General features: G+C 35.4%; 1 protein-coding gene across 7 annotated transcripts in view; it reads left to right on the top strand.

Annotated features, from left to right (window-relative positions):
* Positions 1–14,987, top strand: part of Rc3h2 (ring finger and CCCH-type domains 2) — a 56,211-nt gene extending 41,224 nt beyond the window's left edge. For 4 of the 7 annotated variants that reach the window (XM_071600917.1, XM_071600912.1, XM_027937287.2 and 1 more), the window contains 11 exons: positions 357–571; positions 3,199–3,632; positions 4,216–4,383; positions 6,708–6,854; positions 7,187–7,400; positions 7,642–7,726; positions 7,988–8,069; positions 8,168–8,302; positions 8,652–8,759; positions 8,854–9,002; positions 9,637–14,987. In XM_071600917.1, coding sequence (XP_071457018.1) covers positions 357–571; positions 3,199–3,632; positions 4,216–4,383; positions 6,708–6,854; positions 7,187–7,400; positions 7,642–7,726; positions 7,988–8,069; positions 8,168–8,302; positions 8,652–8,759; positions 8,854–9,002; positions 9,637–9,832 — 1,933 coding nt within the window. In that variant the 3' untranslated portion in view covers positions 9,833–14,987. The remainder of the gene's footprint in view (positions 1–356; positions 572–3,198; positions 3,633–4,215; positions 4,384–6,707; positions 6,855–7,186; positions 7,401–7,641; positions 7,727–7,987; positions 8,070–8,167; positions 8,303–8,651; positions 8,760–8,853; positions 9,003–9,636) is intronic. The other 3 variants (XM_071600914.1, XM_071600916.1, XM_071600915.1) reach the window with 3 other exon arrangements.
* The last annotated feature ends 2,542 nt before the right edge of the window (positions 14,988–17,529 follow it).

The raw sequence follows: 17,529 nt of genomic DNA, 5'->3' as shown, positions 1-17,529 counted from the left end.
GACTGATGTTTTTCTTGGGAACTTATTAAACAGAATTTTATTTATTTTTTTTAATTTCCTTTAGGAAAAATCTTTGTTTAAAGAGGCGTAAAAGGGACTGATGAGTCACTATATTGCCTAGTATTTGTTTTCATTTCTTGTTTCCCACACCAGAATATAAGATGTTACTATAATCTTGTAAATTAACAGTATAAGGTGATAGTGAAAATCTTTGCCTTTATTTATCACTGGAAATATCTGAAGTGTTTTCTATTAATAGCTTCACTGTTTAAGTTTATGAAAAATTTCTACAGAGGAAGACTTAACAGTCATAGATAGTGATTTACCCTCTGCCCTTTGTTATATTTTCTCTCCAGTAAAATTGGTTCTCCACCCAAGACTCCTGTAAGTAACATAACTGCTACCTCAGCTGGGCCCTCTAATGTTGGAACAGAACTGAATTCTGTGCCTCCAAAATCCAGCCCATTTCTCACTAGAGTACCAGTATACCCTCAGCATTCTGAAAACATTCAGTATTTTCAAGATCCAAGGACTCAGATACCTTTTGAAGTCCCACAGTACCCACAGACAGGTAAGTAATTTTAGATAATTCTAAGAAAAAAAAGAAACTGTCATCTAACATTTGTTATAATAAATGAGTGAATAATTTATATTTTTCTAGAATGTTTGCATTAAAAAGTTAATCTTTTTGACATTAATATGACCTGTAAGTTTTCTCCCTGATGTAAAAATCTTAGATTCTAGATGCTAGTATATAGATTTTCATTAATATATGTATTGTGAATACACAGAAAGAGACTCAATGATAGGTAATTCAAAGGGGTGGTTAAAACATGAGCTTATATGTCATCTTAACCAAAGAACAATAAAACTAGAAAACTGACAAGAGAAAAGGAGCCCAGTATCCAAGTGCATGCCTGTAATCAGAGACTCAGGCCAGCCTCAACAACTTAGCAAGATGCCGTCTCAAAATAAAAAGGGCTGGCAGAGTGGCTCCGTGGTAGAGGTTCTATGGCTTCAGTCTCTAGTACCACCAAAATAAAAAAGGAAAAGGACTTCAAATTTCTAGTGTGGCACATTGTGGGAAGCTAGATAAATGGGGGAACTACTGGAGGTTAAGAGCTAGTCAGTAAGGTTTTTATGCTTCCCATGGTGCCACCTTCAGGCCAATAAGAATCTAAAATTGTCTCTGGTGATTACAATTACAAATGTTATATACTGTGTTTAGGCATATAGGAAGAAGACAGATCTTTTTTCTTGATTTTGCTGCTTTTCATTTGTCTTCAGCTCAGAATAATCCTTGTGCAAAAAGTTATACATCATGGTATTCTGCCACCCTTTAGTCTATGCCTGTTTTGTTTCCTTTCTTTTTAGTAAGTGATACAAAAACATAAAAATTATATATATTAATGGAGTACCATGTGATATATTGATAATGTGTTTACATTGTATTAAGGTTTAAATCAGGTTAAACATACCCATCTCCTTAAATATATATCGTTTCTTTATGATGAAAACATTCAAAAATTCTTTCTTCTAGCTTTTTGAAATATATCTAGTACATAGTTAATATCTGTAGTCACCCAAAATCCTTTCTTCTAGCTCTTTGAAATATGTGTAGTACATAATTGGTATCTATAGTCACCCTACTGTGCAGTAACACACCAGAACTTCTTACTCCTAACTAACTATAACCCCATCTCTCTCTTCCCCCTACTCTCCCTAACCTCTGGAGAAAGTATGGTAACCATCATATATGAGATCAATTATTTATATTCCATGTATGAGTGAGATCTTGCAATACTTGGTTTTCTGTGCTTAGGTTATGTGACTTAACATTATGATTTCCAGTTCCATCCATGTTGTCACACATGGCAGGATTTTATCCTTTTTATGGCTGAAAAGTATTCCACTGTGCATATTACCACATTTTCTTAATCTATTCATTGGTTGTTGGGCACTTAGGTTGTTTCCATTTCTTGGCTATTGTGAATAGTGCTGCAATAAACAGGAAGTGCAGATGTCTCTTCCACGTATTAATTTCCTTTCCTTGAATATAATACCAAGTAGTAGGATTTCTGGATCATATGATACTTCTATTTTTAATTATTTAAGTAACTATTATACTGTTTTCCATAATGACTATACTAATTTACTTTCTCACTAACGTGTACAAGGGTTCCCTGTTCTCCACTTCCTCACTAGCACTTGCTTATGGTTAGTGTTTTTGATAATAGCCATTCTGACTGGAGTGAGTTTGTGTTTTCCTGATTATTAGTGATGTTGAGCATTTCTGCATATACATGTTGTCCATTTGTGTGTCTTCTTTTGAAAAATGTTTATTTGGGTCTATTGCTTATATTTTTTGGGTAATTTGTTTTACTATTAAATATTCTGATACCTTTTATATTCTGGGTATTAACCCCCTCTCAGATATAAATTTTATAAATATTTTCTCTCATTCTATAGGTTGCCTTTGCACTCTGATGATTGTTTCCATTGATGAGGAAAAGCTTTATTGATACAATTCTGTTGTCTGTTTTTGTCTTTGTTTCCTGTGTGCTTAAAATTATAAATTGTCTAAAAAATCCTTGCTCATTCCAATGTCCTAAAGCATTTCCCCTTTGTTTTCTTTTGGCACTTTCATAGTTAAATCTTTCGTACATTTTGAGTTGGTTTTTAGACTAGTTAGAGATAGGTATCTGGTTTCATTCTTCTGCATGTGAATGTCAAGATACCAATCAAATAGAGTCCCATGAATAACTTTTCAAGGCATTCTGTAAATTCCCTGGAATGATATGCAAATTGTATTACTTATGTATGCTTATATACAATTTTGGAAAGAAAGTGAACAATTTATATGGATTTTATAAGAGGTCTTTGACCTCTGCTCCCAAAATGGTTAATAAGATTCAATGATGTAATAATTGAAAATCTATAGCAGTGGCTACCCTAAAGGAAATCTACCAGCCATCTGTTAATAGCTCTGTCAGATGTTTTTAAGGAGCAGTTTAACAAAGTGTTAACTGTTAATGATTTTCATATAATGGTATCTTGAAAATGTGTAGCTTCTTTACAGGTAAATATCAGTGCTTACTATTGTATTTCCTCTGATTAAAGGCTACTTTAGTTTAAACCATTATAAAATGTTGAATTTTACTAAGATAACATTAAATATTCCTCTTTCCAATTTTCAAGGATACTACCCACCACCTCCAACGGTACCAGCTGGTGTGGCTCCCTGTGTTCCTCGCTTTGTGAGGTCCAATAATGTTCCAGAGTCCTCCCTCCCACCTGCTTCCATGCCATATGCCGATCATTACAGTACATTTTCCCCTCGAGATCGAATGAATTCTTCTCCTTACCAACCTCCTCCTCCTCAGCAGTATGGACCAGTTCCTCCAGTACCTTCTGGAATGTATGCTCCTGTGTACGACAGCAGGCGCATCTGGCGTCCACCCATGTACCAACGAGATGACATTATTAGAAGCAATTCTTTACCTCCAATGGATGTGATGCACTCATCTGTCTATCAGACATCTTTGAGGGAAAGATATAACTCGTTAGATGGATATTATTCAGTGGCTTGTCAGCCACCAAGTGAGCCAAGGACGACGGTGCCTTTACCAAGGGTAAGTAATAATGGAAATAGAAATGCTACTGTAGTGTAGAAAAAGAGCCAATGTATGGAGTCAAACCACCCAGACTCCTGACTTCTCCTCTTACTAATTGCTTGACTTACAAAAGTTACTTGACCTCCCTATGCTTCAGTTTTTTCTTCTGTTTGGTAGAAATAATAGTACCTACCTCATAAGGCTATTGTGAGAATTAAATTAGAAAAACAAAGCTCTTAGTACTAGGCCTGATACATATGGCACATGCTCAATAAATATGTTCCAATAGGAAACTGATAGGAAGATAAAAAGTGATCTCAAATATAAGGACAGAGCCTTTTTTTCAGTATCTATGTATATACAAATGACTTCACTACTAAAAAGTGCTCAGATTTCACTTAATATCAGTTGAATAAATATTAAACTTTCTGTTAAGTGTGGAGAATAGACTAGGAGACTTTCCTGCTTTTTTTTTTTTTAACTTTATTTTTTTCTTGTCCCAGCAATATCATAAACTGTTTACATTATTTTCACAGAGCATAGTTGAATTTATTCACTACTCCCTAGATGATCAAGATTGTTTCTTTTATCCCCCACTTAGGAACCTTGTGGTCATTTGAAAACCAGTTGCGAGGAGCAGATACGAAGAAAGCCAGATCAGTGGGCACAGTACCACACTCAGAAAGCACCTGTCTCTTCAACTCTTCCTGTTGCAACACAGTCACCAACACCACCTTCTCCTCTATTCAGTGTAGACTTCCGCACAGATGTAAGAAAGGTTTTAATCACTTGATTTGTGGGATCGGTCAAATAGCTGACTTCAAATTATTCAAATCAGGGCTAGCTATTTGGGATATTTTGCAGTGGTTTGGTGTGCAGTTGAATTTAGTTCAATAAACAGTGAGTGTATAAACAGAATGAGTATCAACATATAACAAACATACAATGGTTAGTTAAGTATTATGAGACTCTGAAGACCATTGAGGCATAGTCCTTTACCAAGAATTCAGGATCTTTTCAGCAGTATAGTTTTTATTTTTATGCTGTGCTTTTTGTTTGTTTTATTTGGTGATACTGATCAAACCCAAAGCATTACATACTCCTTACCACTAAGGTGTACACCAAGACCCAATTGATGGATGCTTAGCATGCTGGAGGTCCTGGTTTTGACCCCAGCACCTCCCAAAATTAAGATTTATATGTGTCATTCATCGAATACTTACTCATTCCAGGCACTATACTAAGCATTTTCACAATGCTATTTTATTTAATTCTCACAAAAACCTTAAGGGGCAGGTATTATCCTTATTTTATAGATTAAGATTCCTACTCAGAGAAGGATCTTTCAGCCTATAAGTAGCTAGTATTTGTTCCCAGTCTTATCTGAGGCATTTTTCTTCTGTCCTTCACAAGAGGTCCAGAATTGCTTATTATTCCTGCCATTTACATCACTGTTAATTATTGTTCTTGGCAATATAAAACAAGTTTTTTGTGCCAGGATGATTTCAGTTTAAACTGCTGTTTTTAGTACTGTTATATTTAGAAAAAGATAGTTATTTTTTTTAAACATTTCCTCTAGTTTACTCCCCACTCCCAGAGGTTCTGATATAAAATATTTTTTTCCAAGTCTTCTCATTTTAAATTTTAAACAAACATAAATTTAGAGAATAATGAACTCCATGTACTCATCATTACCCATCATCCAGCTTCCACAACTGTCACCTTAGCCAAACTTGTTCCAACTGGATTTGGGGGGCAGAGGGTACCAGGGATTGAATTTAGGGGCACTCAACCACTGAGCCATATCCCCAGCCCTGTTTTGTATTTTATTTAAAGACAGGGTCTCACTAAGTTGCTTAGTGCCTCCCTTTTGCTAGGGCTGGCTTTGGAATTGTGATCTTCCTGCTTCAGCCTCCTAAGCTTCGGGGATTACAAGCTTGCGCCACTGTACTCTGCCCAACTGGATTATTTTGAAGTCATCCTAGATACAGTTTTTTTGCCCATAAATATTTCAGTAAAGCATGCAACTTTTAAACTAGATTCAAATTTGTCTCTCCAAACTTACACTTCCTCAAAGCAGATAAAATCTTAGCAACAGAGCAGTAGAACTGCCACTTGCTTGATAGAAAAAATATGTTTTTGCCAGGTTTAATGGCACATGCCTATAATCTCAGTGGTTTGGGAGGTTGAGACATGCGTATCACAACTTCAGAGTCATCCTCAGCAATTTGGCAAGGCCCTACACAACTTAGTTAAGACCCTGTCTCAAAATTTTAAAAAAGTAATGGGCAGGCTGGGGATGTGGCTCAGTGGTCAAGTGTAACTTAACACCTGGGTTCAATCCCTGGTGCCAAAATTTAAAAAAAATATATTTTCATTTTTTTATGTACTGATTTAGGAAATAAGTATTTTCCTGAGATTCAGGTCTGCTATCAGCTAGCAAGATGACTTGGAACAAGTTATTTTAACCTTTTATTTTTATTTTATTTTATTTTATTATTTTTTTATTTTTTTAATGTGGTGTTGAGTATCGACATCACATCAGTACTTCACAAATGCTAGGCAAGTGCTCTATTACCACTGAACCACAACCCCAGCCCCTATTTTAACGTTTTAACAATTCTCACAAATTTAGTATTCTGGTCCCTTAATATTCTTTATAGTACCTTTAAAATTTATTCTTCTCTTTTTCTAGCTCTGGAGCCACATTTGAATTCCTTCTGTTCTTTATTTAGTACTGTGTGGTTTATCAGTTATGTTCCTTTATTCACACATGTTGTTTTCTTCTCAAGAAAATTATAAACTTTAAGACATGGACTGTGATCTCTGTGCCTATGTATTTATTTTCTTTTGCCTTTTAAATTTTTTTAGCACACTCTCTTCCATGTCTACAACAGATTATAAATATTTATTGATTGGTTTTGATAATATTAGTCAGGAGTTTCTTCTCAGCACTTAAAGGACAAAGTAAAAAGAAACTGTGCTGTTATTGAAAGTACAATTGTTAATTTAATAGTTACTTTATATTAGTTAGAAGTTTGTAAGTTTAAGTTTCATACTGTCTTCCTTTTTTCTCCTCCTCTCCCCAATCAGTTCTCTGAGACTGTGAGTGGTACAAAATTTGAAGAAGATCATCTTTCCCATTATTCTCCCTGGTCCTGTGGTACCATAGGCTCCTGCATAAATGCCATCGATTCAGAGCCGAAAGATGTAATTGCTAATTCAAATGCTGTGTTAATGGTATGATTTTTCTGGGGTGGGAAATTTGGGGGTGGGGAAGATAATGCATGTTGACTCAAGTTTTAGAATGAATGGTTTTATCTTCCTGTTGCTTTGTAGTTCTGTAAGCATCAGGGTTATATTTAGGTAAGTCTGAAATAAATTGCATTTAATGTTTAAAGTACATGAATAGTTCTCTGGTTTAGTATAGTTGTTGGATTATTATTGAGATCTACAGCAGGTGTTAAATTTACCAAAAAGCAACTGATTACAGATCTTTTGATAATGTATACTGTACCACTAATTCAAGTAATTGCTAGCAGTCTTTTATTGATATTCTTTGGTTTATGCAGGACCTGGACAGTGGAGATGTTAAGAGAAGAGTGCATTTATTTGAAACTCAGAGAAGGACAAAAGAAGAAGATCCAATAATTCCCTTTAGTGATGGACCTATCATCTCAAAATGGGGTGCAATTTCCCGATCTTCACGCACAGGTTACCATACTACGGATCCTGTCCAGGCTACTGCTTCCCAAGGAAGTGCAACTAAGCCCATCAGTGTATCGGGTAATCCATTTAATTAATATTTAGCCTGATATATCCTAATCTCTGTGCTTTTATTCCCCAGTCGATGAGACCAATAACATTTCCTTCCATTTAGTAATCATAGTAAACTTAGATTTAAATGGTTTAATCAGGATCTTGTAGCTAGTGGGATAAAATATACATCATTTTTGAAAAGTATAATTCACATCTGTACACTGATTTTTCATATTTCTACTCATTGTTTCTTTCTATCTTTCTATAGATTATGTCCCTTATGTCAATGCTGTTGATTCAAGGTGGAGTTCATATGGCAGTGATGCCACATCATCAGCGCACTATATTGAACGGTAACATTACTCTTAATTCTTTAGGATTCTCCATTGTCTGACTTGTTTGTGTCCTCAGAATATAAAACCTACCCTGAGTTGTCCATAAAATATGCTTAGCTAATTTGAGCTATGTAATAAATGTCTGAAGAAAAGTTTACATTGGGAATATTGACTGAAAGTTTGAGAGTTGGTCAGTCACATACAGCATATTATGGTCATTATTGCTTTGATTGCTGCATGTATTTCATTTTATTACAATAAACATATTTCTCTTTAAAGGGATAGATTCATTGTTACTGATTTATCTGGTCATAGAAAGCATTCCAGTACTGGAGACCTTTTGAGCATTGAACTTCAGCAGGTAAGCTCTATATAACTCAGTTTTGATTTTTAAAACCTAGGATGATGATTGAAAGCTATAGTTAGCAGCTAAGTTTGTTTTCCTCTCTTCTCGTGTAGGCCAAGAGTAACTCATTACTTCTTCAGAGGGAGGCTAATGCTCTTGCCATGCAACAGAAGTGGAATTCCCTGGATGAAGGCCGTCACCTTACCTTAAATCTTCTAAGCAAGGAGATTGAACTGAGAAATGGAGAGGTAAAGAAACAGAACCTCTGGGCTGGGGGTGTAGCTCAGTTGGTAGAGCTTGTCTCGCAAGCACAAGGCCCTGGGTTTAATCCCCATTACCAAAAAAAAAAACAGAAACTGAACCTCTCAGCTTCATGCTATTTGCTCTCTGCTGCAGCCCATTTGTTTATACCATTATTTTAGTGCATTTTAGTGTTCCTTTTTCTGGTGGACTATTGATTACACTTAAAATTTATAGTAAAAATGAGATTGTAGTCTTAGATTTCCTAACTCATTCTTTAGTTAAATTATTGGGATTCCCACTTTAAATTAAAGGGACACCCTACAGATATAAAATTAGTATTTTTCTTATTTACAGAGTGATTATACCGAAGATGCAGCAGATACTAAGCCTGATAGAGATATTGAGTTAGAGCTTTCAGCACTTGATACTGATGAACCTGATGGACAAAGTGAACAAATTGAAGTAAGTGCCACAGTTACTTAGAAGGCTTTGTTCATTGGAAATTAGAAAGTATAAGTTACTTTGATTCCAAAGGATTAACACTTTGTTTTCCTAGGAAATCCTGGACATGCAACTTGGTATCAGTTCTCAAAATGATCAGTTGCTGAATGGAACTGCAGTTGAAAATGGGCATCCAGTCCAGCAGCACCAGAAGGAGCCACTAAAGCAGAAGAGACAGAGTTTAGGTGAAGATCATGTGATTCTGTGAGTGTTAGACAGAAAATTCATAACCAGTGGGCACAGGGCATGAATACATAGAGAAGTAGCTACTGTATTAGTTTCATTTTTGCTTCATGTTATGAGAAAAGAACTTTATATAATAGGGTAGTGATTTTTGATCAGTCTGGATTTTTAGGGGAAAAGGTGAATTTGAACTAACAGAGTAGTCCATTGTAGTAACATGAAACTTGCTTTTTTAATTGGGATAAAAGTTAGTTTGTGCTCCAACATTAGGTTAGTCTTCAGTTTGGCCATACTTCTAGGCTACAGAATGGAGAATTAGAACCTAAATGAAGTGTTTCTTGTTTTTAAAATCATTTTAAGATTTTCTTGGATACCATGTTGCCATTTTGTATAATTTCTGCCCAAAATATGAGTTTAATATTGAACCTGACAGTTTGTATGGCCTTAAACTAATCAGTATTTTAATTTTTTATTGTATTTTTTGGAAAATGGGACTTTTTTAATGATTTTTAATACTTTTTATTGATAAAGAAGACTTGCTTTTTGCTGGGGAATCTTGAAAGTTTGATATAAATTTCATTAAGCCTATATGGTTATTCTTAAAAAGTTTTCACTTAAAGCTAATTTGTTTTCATTGTCATTTATTTTCTCTCAGGGAGGAGCAAAAAACAATTCTGCCGGTAACTTCTTGCTTTAACCAGCCACTTCCAGTGTCTATTAGCAATGCAAGTTGCCTCCCCATCACCACATCGGTCAGTGTTGGCAGCCTCATTCTGAAAACTCATGTTATGTCCGAAGATAAAAACGACTTTTTAAAACCTGTTGCAAATGGGAAGATGGTTAACAGCTAAAAGGAGGTTCATCTTTCAAATTTGTGACCACACCATGGAAGCATTTACACTAGCTTTTTATATATATAATATATATTATATAATGTATATTTTTTTTAAAAAAAAAGATATTACTGGGGGCATCCATTTCCTGTGGACTCTTTGATACTTCAAGCCCTCTTGCATTATTAGCATTATGAAAAAAAAAAAGAAAATTTACTTTACTAGGGTAATACGTTCACTTTCCAGAAGTGATTGGAATTTGGACAACATTTAACTTAAGCTTCAAGCAGCTTTTTATGAGTTTGTAGCAATCCGGTGCAGTAACTGAGCCATTTCCTACTTAAATGGCTTCTATAGAAAATTAACAACTCAGTTATTAAACTAGCAGGATCCTACAATGATACATCTAGTGAAAGTAGACTTAATTAACTTATTTATTTCTATTTTATGTTTCACTGAGAGAAATTTCCATCTCATTCCAGCTGCTTTATTTATCTTTTTCATGGGACTTTGCATGAATTTTTTTTCTTTTTTCTTTTCTTTTCTTTCTTTCTTTTTTTTTTTTTTTTTTTTTTTTTAAATTTTGAAGAGTGGAGTTAGACGTTCTTACCATAGAATTTTACAGGGTTATATACTAGCTTTCTTTACTGCATTATATGTAGGAGTGTGGTGCAGTGCTTTTATCTGTAGCATTTAATTTTTTTGATTTTCCATTTTTCAAAAATAGTTTTTTCTGCTTTATTAATATTTACACACAGGCTACTTGTTGAAGTAATTAATTAAAAATATAACCAAGTGCCTAAGTCTTTCAGCTGATGTACTAGATATTAAATTCTCCTAAGTTATGCAGAATCGTTTTTACAATTTTGATAAATTATGCACTAATGTAATGGCAGTTTTTTAAAATGCAGATTTAAGCCTGTACATTATTGAATCTGATGACTTGGCAAAAGAATCAGGTGCTTTCAGCTTTCTTGAAAAAACCCTGTATGTAGCGTTTGCACTGACTAACAAGATGGTATTGCTGGGTTTTTAATTTAAAATAATTAATTTGGATGTTCATTGCATTATCTTGGTTAAATATTGTTTATTGTTACTTCATGTTGGGGTTTTAATTTTCCTTGTTTTCTGACTGTTAGGTTGATAAGACTATGAACCATGTATAGTAGAACATTGGCTAACATTTACTCATACTTAAAAACATGAATAATATCTGCCCTGCCATAATGTGACTGAAATTGTTTTGACTTGGCATCTGAAAGTATGCAGTATGTTCAACCAGCCGTGCCTCAGATTTGTAGGAGGTATTTTATTGAAACATAAATTTCAGTCAACATTTGAAAACAAAAGCTGGGCATTCCTTCCTGGTGATCTTGCCTATAGTTTGTCTTTTTGTTTTTCCTTCATTTCTTTAAGATTAGTTTGACTTTTATTATTATTTTTTTAATTAACTTCTGTGAAGTTGTTTACTCTGAAAATTGTACTGGAATATTTTAAGCCAAGCTGATCTTTCACCAGGTGTACTGTATGTAAGGGCTTTTCCTGCTAGCAAGATGCTTAAACAGGATCATGTTATTGGTCGTCTGAGCTATTTAGTTATTTTACAAAACCACAGCATTGTATCAGATAAGATTTTGATAAAAGTTTTGTGCACATTTCCAGGGGTGGGAGGGTTGACATTTCCCTGAAATTTCTTGATCAGAATGAGTAAATACTGGTGTTTGATACCTGTCTTAACGAACATGCTCATAAGGTGACTGATAAGTTGTAAATATACCTGAGAAACAAAGGGGTAGTTTTGATATTCTGGTGTCAGTATGGAAGATCTTACACATTTATTTAATACTCAAATGTATGAAGATGTTTGTTTGTAGCATAACAGCACAGTAGCCTTGACTTAATTTCCTTTGGTTAGTATTATACCTTTTTGCCATGGCCAGTGCTCCCCATCCCTACAAAGACATTTTATTTATTTCACTCTGTAATCTGAAATGAATAGGAACAAGAGTTTTAAACCATGTTATTACATTAACTTATTTCTGACATTATAAATTAGCCTAGGATATTACAGGAACATGATTGTTATATAATTTATATCAGAACCTTTCTATAAATATTACATTTTAAATGCTTCCAATGTACTTTATTTGCTGTTTGTAATTCTAAAAAGGATATGCAAACCAGTCTGTCTATTTCATGGATATTTAATAGTGAGATCTTCCATGTTGAAGGTAATGTATTTTTTTTTAAGATTTTAAAATTGCTATTTTGTTACAAAATAGAGACCTATTAACAGTTTGAGAGCTCCTTATGTGCCCTCAGGGAAAGAACCCTCTGTGCAACAGAACTACACAAAACATCTTCAGCACGTTCTGAGGGTGAATATATACTACATAAATTGATCTTGTGTATTTAACCTTATCTTTTTAATTTTAAAATTGAAATTTTGAAACTTGGTTGTGCTCTGCTGGAGGGGGTTGGGATAAACTGCTTAGGTGTTTGCCTACTTGTCCAGTAAATTACATTTGCATCACTGTATGTATATACCTGCCACCTTATTGGTATGTCACAGAACATTTATATTAAAATAATGCTTGTCTTGCAGCAGGTGATCCCATAAAACATAACTCCCTATTCTTAATATGTTGCTCTCTTTCTCATTAACAACATAGGAATTGTTTCTGTGTTGAGATAATTCTGCTTTGCATCTTTCTGTATGTGGTGGCCACCTTCTGCCTGTCATGGTGGATTTTAATGTGAAGTAAAGCCATTGGTTTCCTACCACTTTAGAAGAAAACAGCTCATCTAATCTTTCTTCAAAATGGTACCTACTGATGTCATAGAGGAAAATTGTACAGTCAGACCTAGAGTGTGACTTAACATTGAGGACCAGGGTCATTTGCCCCTTTTACCAACATGTTGTGATGTACACATATTTGGAATCAAAGACTACAAAGCAACAGGAGAGAAAATTTTATAATGTTGGTAACTAAACTCTGTTGCCAATCAGGAAAAAGCAATCTGAGGTCTGGAAATCGGGAAAGTGGTGGTTTCTTTCTTTTTTGTGTTTTTCTTTTTTGAATTTCTAAGTCTCATTCCAAAGTCCATTTGCCTCATTTAGATGCTATGGATGTAGTATCAGTAGTTCTTTGTGTGTGTGTGTGTGGTGTGTGTGTGGTCTCATTTCATTTTATGAATTCTGAGAAAGTTATATATGTATTTCTTCCTAGTTGGTACCCAAACAAATCAGATTCCCTTGCCTTTGCTGCAGTGACTTACTTTCAATGCCATGTGATGAACCAGTGTCACACATGAAAAGTTGTGCATTGTAATTTTCAAGAAAAGGTAGTTCATTAGGCCAGTGACACTGATTTTCCTCCTCTGTTAGGTCTTTAGTAAGAGAATAGTAATTGAAACCTCACATACTAAAACTGAAATTGTCACTCAGATTTCAAAGTGGTGTTAAGTATATAAGTAACATTCCAGTCTTACCTATTGGCTTGAGAAAATACAAAATGCACAGAAATTCATAGGAATTTTAAATTGAATCATTTAAACATTTAAAAATATATATTCTAAAAACCATCTGCCTTGCTTTTGCATTTTGAATGTTAAAGCCCATGTTGTCTCCTTAACAGGGGTGGAATTTGTAACAGTCAGATTCCATGAGTGATTTCAATTTTGAATCTGAGTATTTCTTCCCTAGCTTCTTTAAGTCATTTTCTGAGCAGGCTGTCACCAGTATTGGTAACTGATCATTAAAGGGAAAAGTTGGATTGCAACTATGTATTAGTTTCCTGGAAGAACTTTCCTGTGTTTTAGTGAATGAAGAATGTTGATGGGATCACTTACTGTATGTGTAACTCCTATATAAGGACCCCTTCTGCAAGCAGAACACAAATGAGCGTGCTCATGGAGTATCCCATTTTCTGGATAAATAAGTTTGCTAGTAACTTCTTTATACTAGCAGTTTCTTTGTATCCCTTTGCTGGCAAGGGAATATAAGGAGTCAAGACCACAGATTAAAACACCCCACATTTGAGTGGAGATGTGTGTTTACTCCAAGAGCAGTTATTCCCCCCAAGTCTGAAACTAGCAGTTTGTGTGCGCGCGCGCACATGTGTGTGTGTGTGTGTGTGTGTGTGTGTGTGTGTGTGTTTGGGGTTTTGTTTTGTTTTTTGTTTTTAACATAAAATTTAAAAAATATCCCCAAACCAGTGGAAAACAGACACTGGCTGCACTTAGTACTGCCAAAAGCCAAGGTCATTTGCACATATTCCATCAACCTGTCAAGAATTAGGCCTCACTTTATAACCCAAGGCATGGAAGTGCATGCATTCTCTTAGCTGGGCAAACAGTTATACTGTAGTTGTGATACAACACATGTGGCTTTTATTTGTACTGCACATATCCACTGTACAGCCACTTGGGAGTATCGTGGTTAGCTTGCAGCAACTGCTGTCTGCATTTATACTGTTTATTGCATATTCTTTTCCCTGGAAGTGAAAGAGAAATGTTTTTCTTGTTGCATTGATTACACTTTATAAATTTGCTTAGCTGGAAAGTTTGGGAAAAGAGGCCTGTTTGTCAATTGTACAACCGATTGTGAAGCTCTAGTGTGAATATTTTTACGTCTGTATTAGACATTTTCTTTGCAAATCTATTGTTCGATTGAAATGTAAATGAAATTAAAGATGGTGTACACCCATCATGTAAAAAGCAGGCACCATCTCTAAGATGGATTTAATGCTCATTTTTAAGGCATATACTCAGCTTCTATTTAAAACTATAATTTAAAATAATTCTGTACAATGAAATGGGGAATATATATGGGAATAAATTCTATTCCGTTTATTTCAATTTGAATTTCCAAATTGTAATGTTTCCCTTTGTGCTATAGGAATAGGATTAAATGGGGGAAGGCTAGGATTTATAAGGCCTGTATATGGGGGGAGGGCAGAGATGGAACAATGAGGGTTGTGATGATAGTGAATAGCAAAGAGTGAATTCTGTGTGTTTTTGCTGTAGCACTGAAGTGAAGAGATATTAGCTTTGGCTGTTCACAAAATAGAGCATCATGATTTTCAGTGTTTGAGAGAAATTTGATGGAAAAGTTTGCAGTACTTGACATGTATTTGCATGCACAAAATAAAATTATTTGTCCACCTTAAAAGTTGTTTAGTGTCAATGTTAAGTTTGTGATATATTTAATTGTCTCAATTTTCTTGTTTTTTTTTTTTTTTTTTGGCTTAACAAAGCTACCAGAACACTCCTTAAGTGGGGATTTAAATGGTCACCTGCAGGACTGGGGATGTGGTTCAGTACTAGAGTACTTTCCTAGTATACATGAGGCCCTTGGTTTGATCCCCAGCATCATTATACACACACACACACACACATAAAAACACACATCCATGTGTCATTGGGAAGGATCTGAAATGAATGAGTACACCCAAGGAGGCAAGGAGGTTGAAATATTCAATTCTATTTGTCACTTCATTTAAAATAGAGCACTTTTAGCCAGGTACAGTGCATATGCCTGTAATCCCAGTGGTTTAGGAATCTGAGGCAGGAGGATCACAAATTCAAAGCCAGCTTCAGCATGAGGTGCTAAGCAACTCAGTGAGACCTTGTCTCTAAGTAAAATACAAAATAGGACTGGGGATGTGGCTCAGTGGTTGAGCTTCCCTGAGTTCAATCCCCAGTAACCCCCCCGCCCCACACCAAGAAACAGCACTTTTTAAGTGGAAGACAAGGATGTAGATAATAACTGAGTATGCAGTCAAGATAACTAATAACTAATGCCCACAAAATGTGTCAAAAGTATGAAGACAATTCTGTGGATCTCAGAATATGAATAGAGAATGGCCTGAATGAATCTAGACAGCATTTCTACTGGGCCTTGTGTAATTTTATTCATATGCTCATCTGATATATTTTAAGCCCCTGTCTGTGCTGATCATATAGGTTATTTAGGTGTATGAAACATGAGCCCTTTCTAAAATGAAGTTTTTAAAAATAGAAGCATGAGGTTTTTTCCTCCGGAAGCTCATAGAAAGTCACATTTCCCAAGCTTATAGAGATTCTTTCTTCTCTATGAGATGACTTCTGAAGATTTTGAAAACTGAGTAACATTTCACTGAACAGATGAGAGAAGAAAGCCTTGCTTGGATGGCAACCCATGTGATATTAAAATCCTCTATCAATATTATAATACCTGTTTTATACTTGTTAATAGATGTTACGTAAATTGCCAAGATTCTATGACTAGAAGGTAGTGGAGAGTCAGATTTCTGATTCAGGTCTGTCCTTTTTCTACCTCCAAAAGAAGTCGTGATTGTGGTTGGATCCTATTTTTGCCTAAGTGTTTACAGTGAAAGGGGTTTAAGGAATGTTGATTTACTGAGTAATGATATAGCTAACCCTTAGAGCACTTAATTTGTTCCAGACAGTTCTAAATGCTGTAGTATATTATCACTTAGGACCATTATTGTTGCCATTTGCAGACAAGAAAACTGAGGCACAGACCTTGGAGAATTTGCCCACGGTCACATAAACAGAAGATGGATGGAGAGTTCTTTGAAGGACATTGACTACCATACTAAAAAGAGACTCTAAGGGAGTTTTAGAAGTTGAAGAGTTTTCAGTAATAAAAAGATCACTTGGGCAGTAATGTGAAAGGTGAAGTTGGAGATAGAATAGCAGGGAGGCCAGGTCAACAATATATAAGCAAGAAGTGTTGATAGCATAAGCAGGGATGGAGGAAAAGAAATGGAATTGAAAGTAGGACAGAGCATTATCTTTGGGTTTGGTAATGTAATTCCATATACAAAATTCCCTTTGTATATGGAATTACCTCTTGATGTTCATGTTTTTGTTTTCCTCCCTTTCAATTCTCATCTCTAAACACTAGAACCACTCTACAATTCTGACATTTTGAAAGGTGCTCAATAAATGAAATACTGTCTATGGGCTTTTGAGATTGGCTTTCCCCCCAACTCGGTATCATCCTTTGATATCCATTCACATTTTTGCATGTGTTTATTCCTTATACTGCTTAGGATTCCCTGGTATGGATATACCATGTTTTTTTTTTTTTAAACATTGACACATTAAAGGGTCAGGTTTCAGGGGATTGAGTCTAGCTTCATGATGTCTGCTGTCAGCAGGTTGACTAACATCTAGGAATGCCATACCCAAAGGCAGAGCAAGAGAAGGGGACACACAAAGGACGTTTCCGTGGAACATTCTATCCCAAACAGGGCAAAAGGGTAGTATTACCAAGGAATAGGTGAGTGTAGCTCAATTCCCTGGGTGACACGCCTACATCTGAAGACACGCCCTCAACTTCCTGGACCGGGACAGTGTCCAGGTCACTACAAAACTTAGTGATGGGTCAACGCCTCTTGCTTCAGGATGCAAGGCGTGAATCATTCAGAGTGGCTCCCCACTTAGGGCCTTGCTAAATTGCTGAGGTTGGTCTTGAACTTGTAATCCTCCTGCCTCAGCCTCCTGAGTCACTGGGACTATAGGCTTGTGCTGCCTCATCCAGCTCACAGGTGAATTCTATTAAACATTTAAGGAGAAATAATGCCAATTTTGCCAAAACTATTTCAGAAAGTGGAAGAGGATGGAACTTCCAAATAGTTTTATTAGGCCAACATGAGAGCAGAACCAGACAATATTACAAGGAAAATTTCAGATTAATATTCCTA

The sequence above is a fragment of the Marmota flaviventris genome, chromosome 13 (assembly GCF_047511675.1).
Source record: "Marmota flaviventris isolate mMarFla1 chromosome 13, mMarFla1.hap1, whole genome shotgun sequence".
In the NCBI taxonomy this organism is placed as follows: domain Eukaryota; kingdom Metazoa; phylum Chordata; class Mammalia; order Rodentia; family Sciuridae; genus Marmota; species Marmota flaviventris.
The sequence above is the reverse complement of the archived record's forward strand: the minus strand, read 5'-3'. Positions and strand labels throughout refer to the sequence as shown.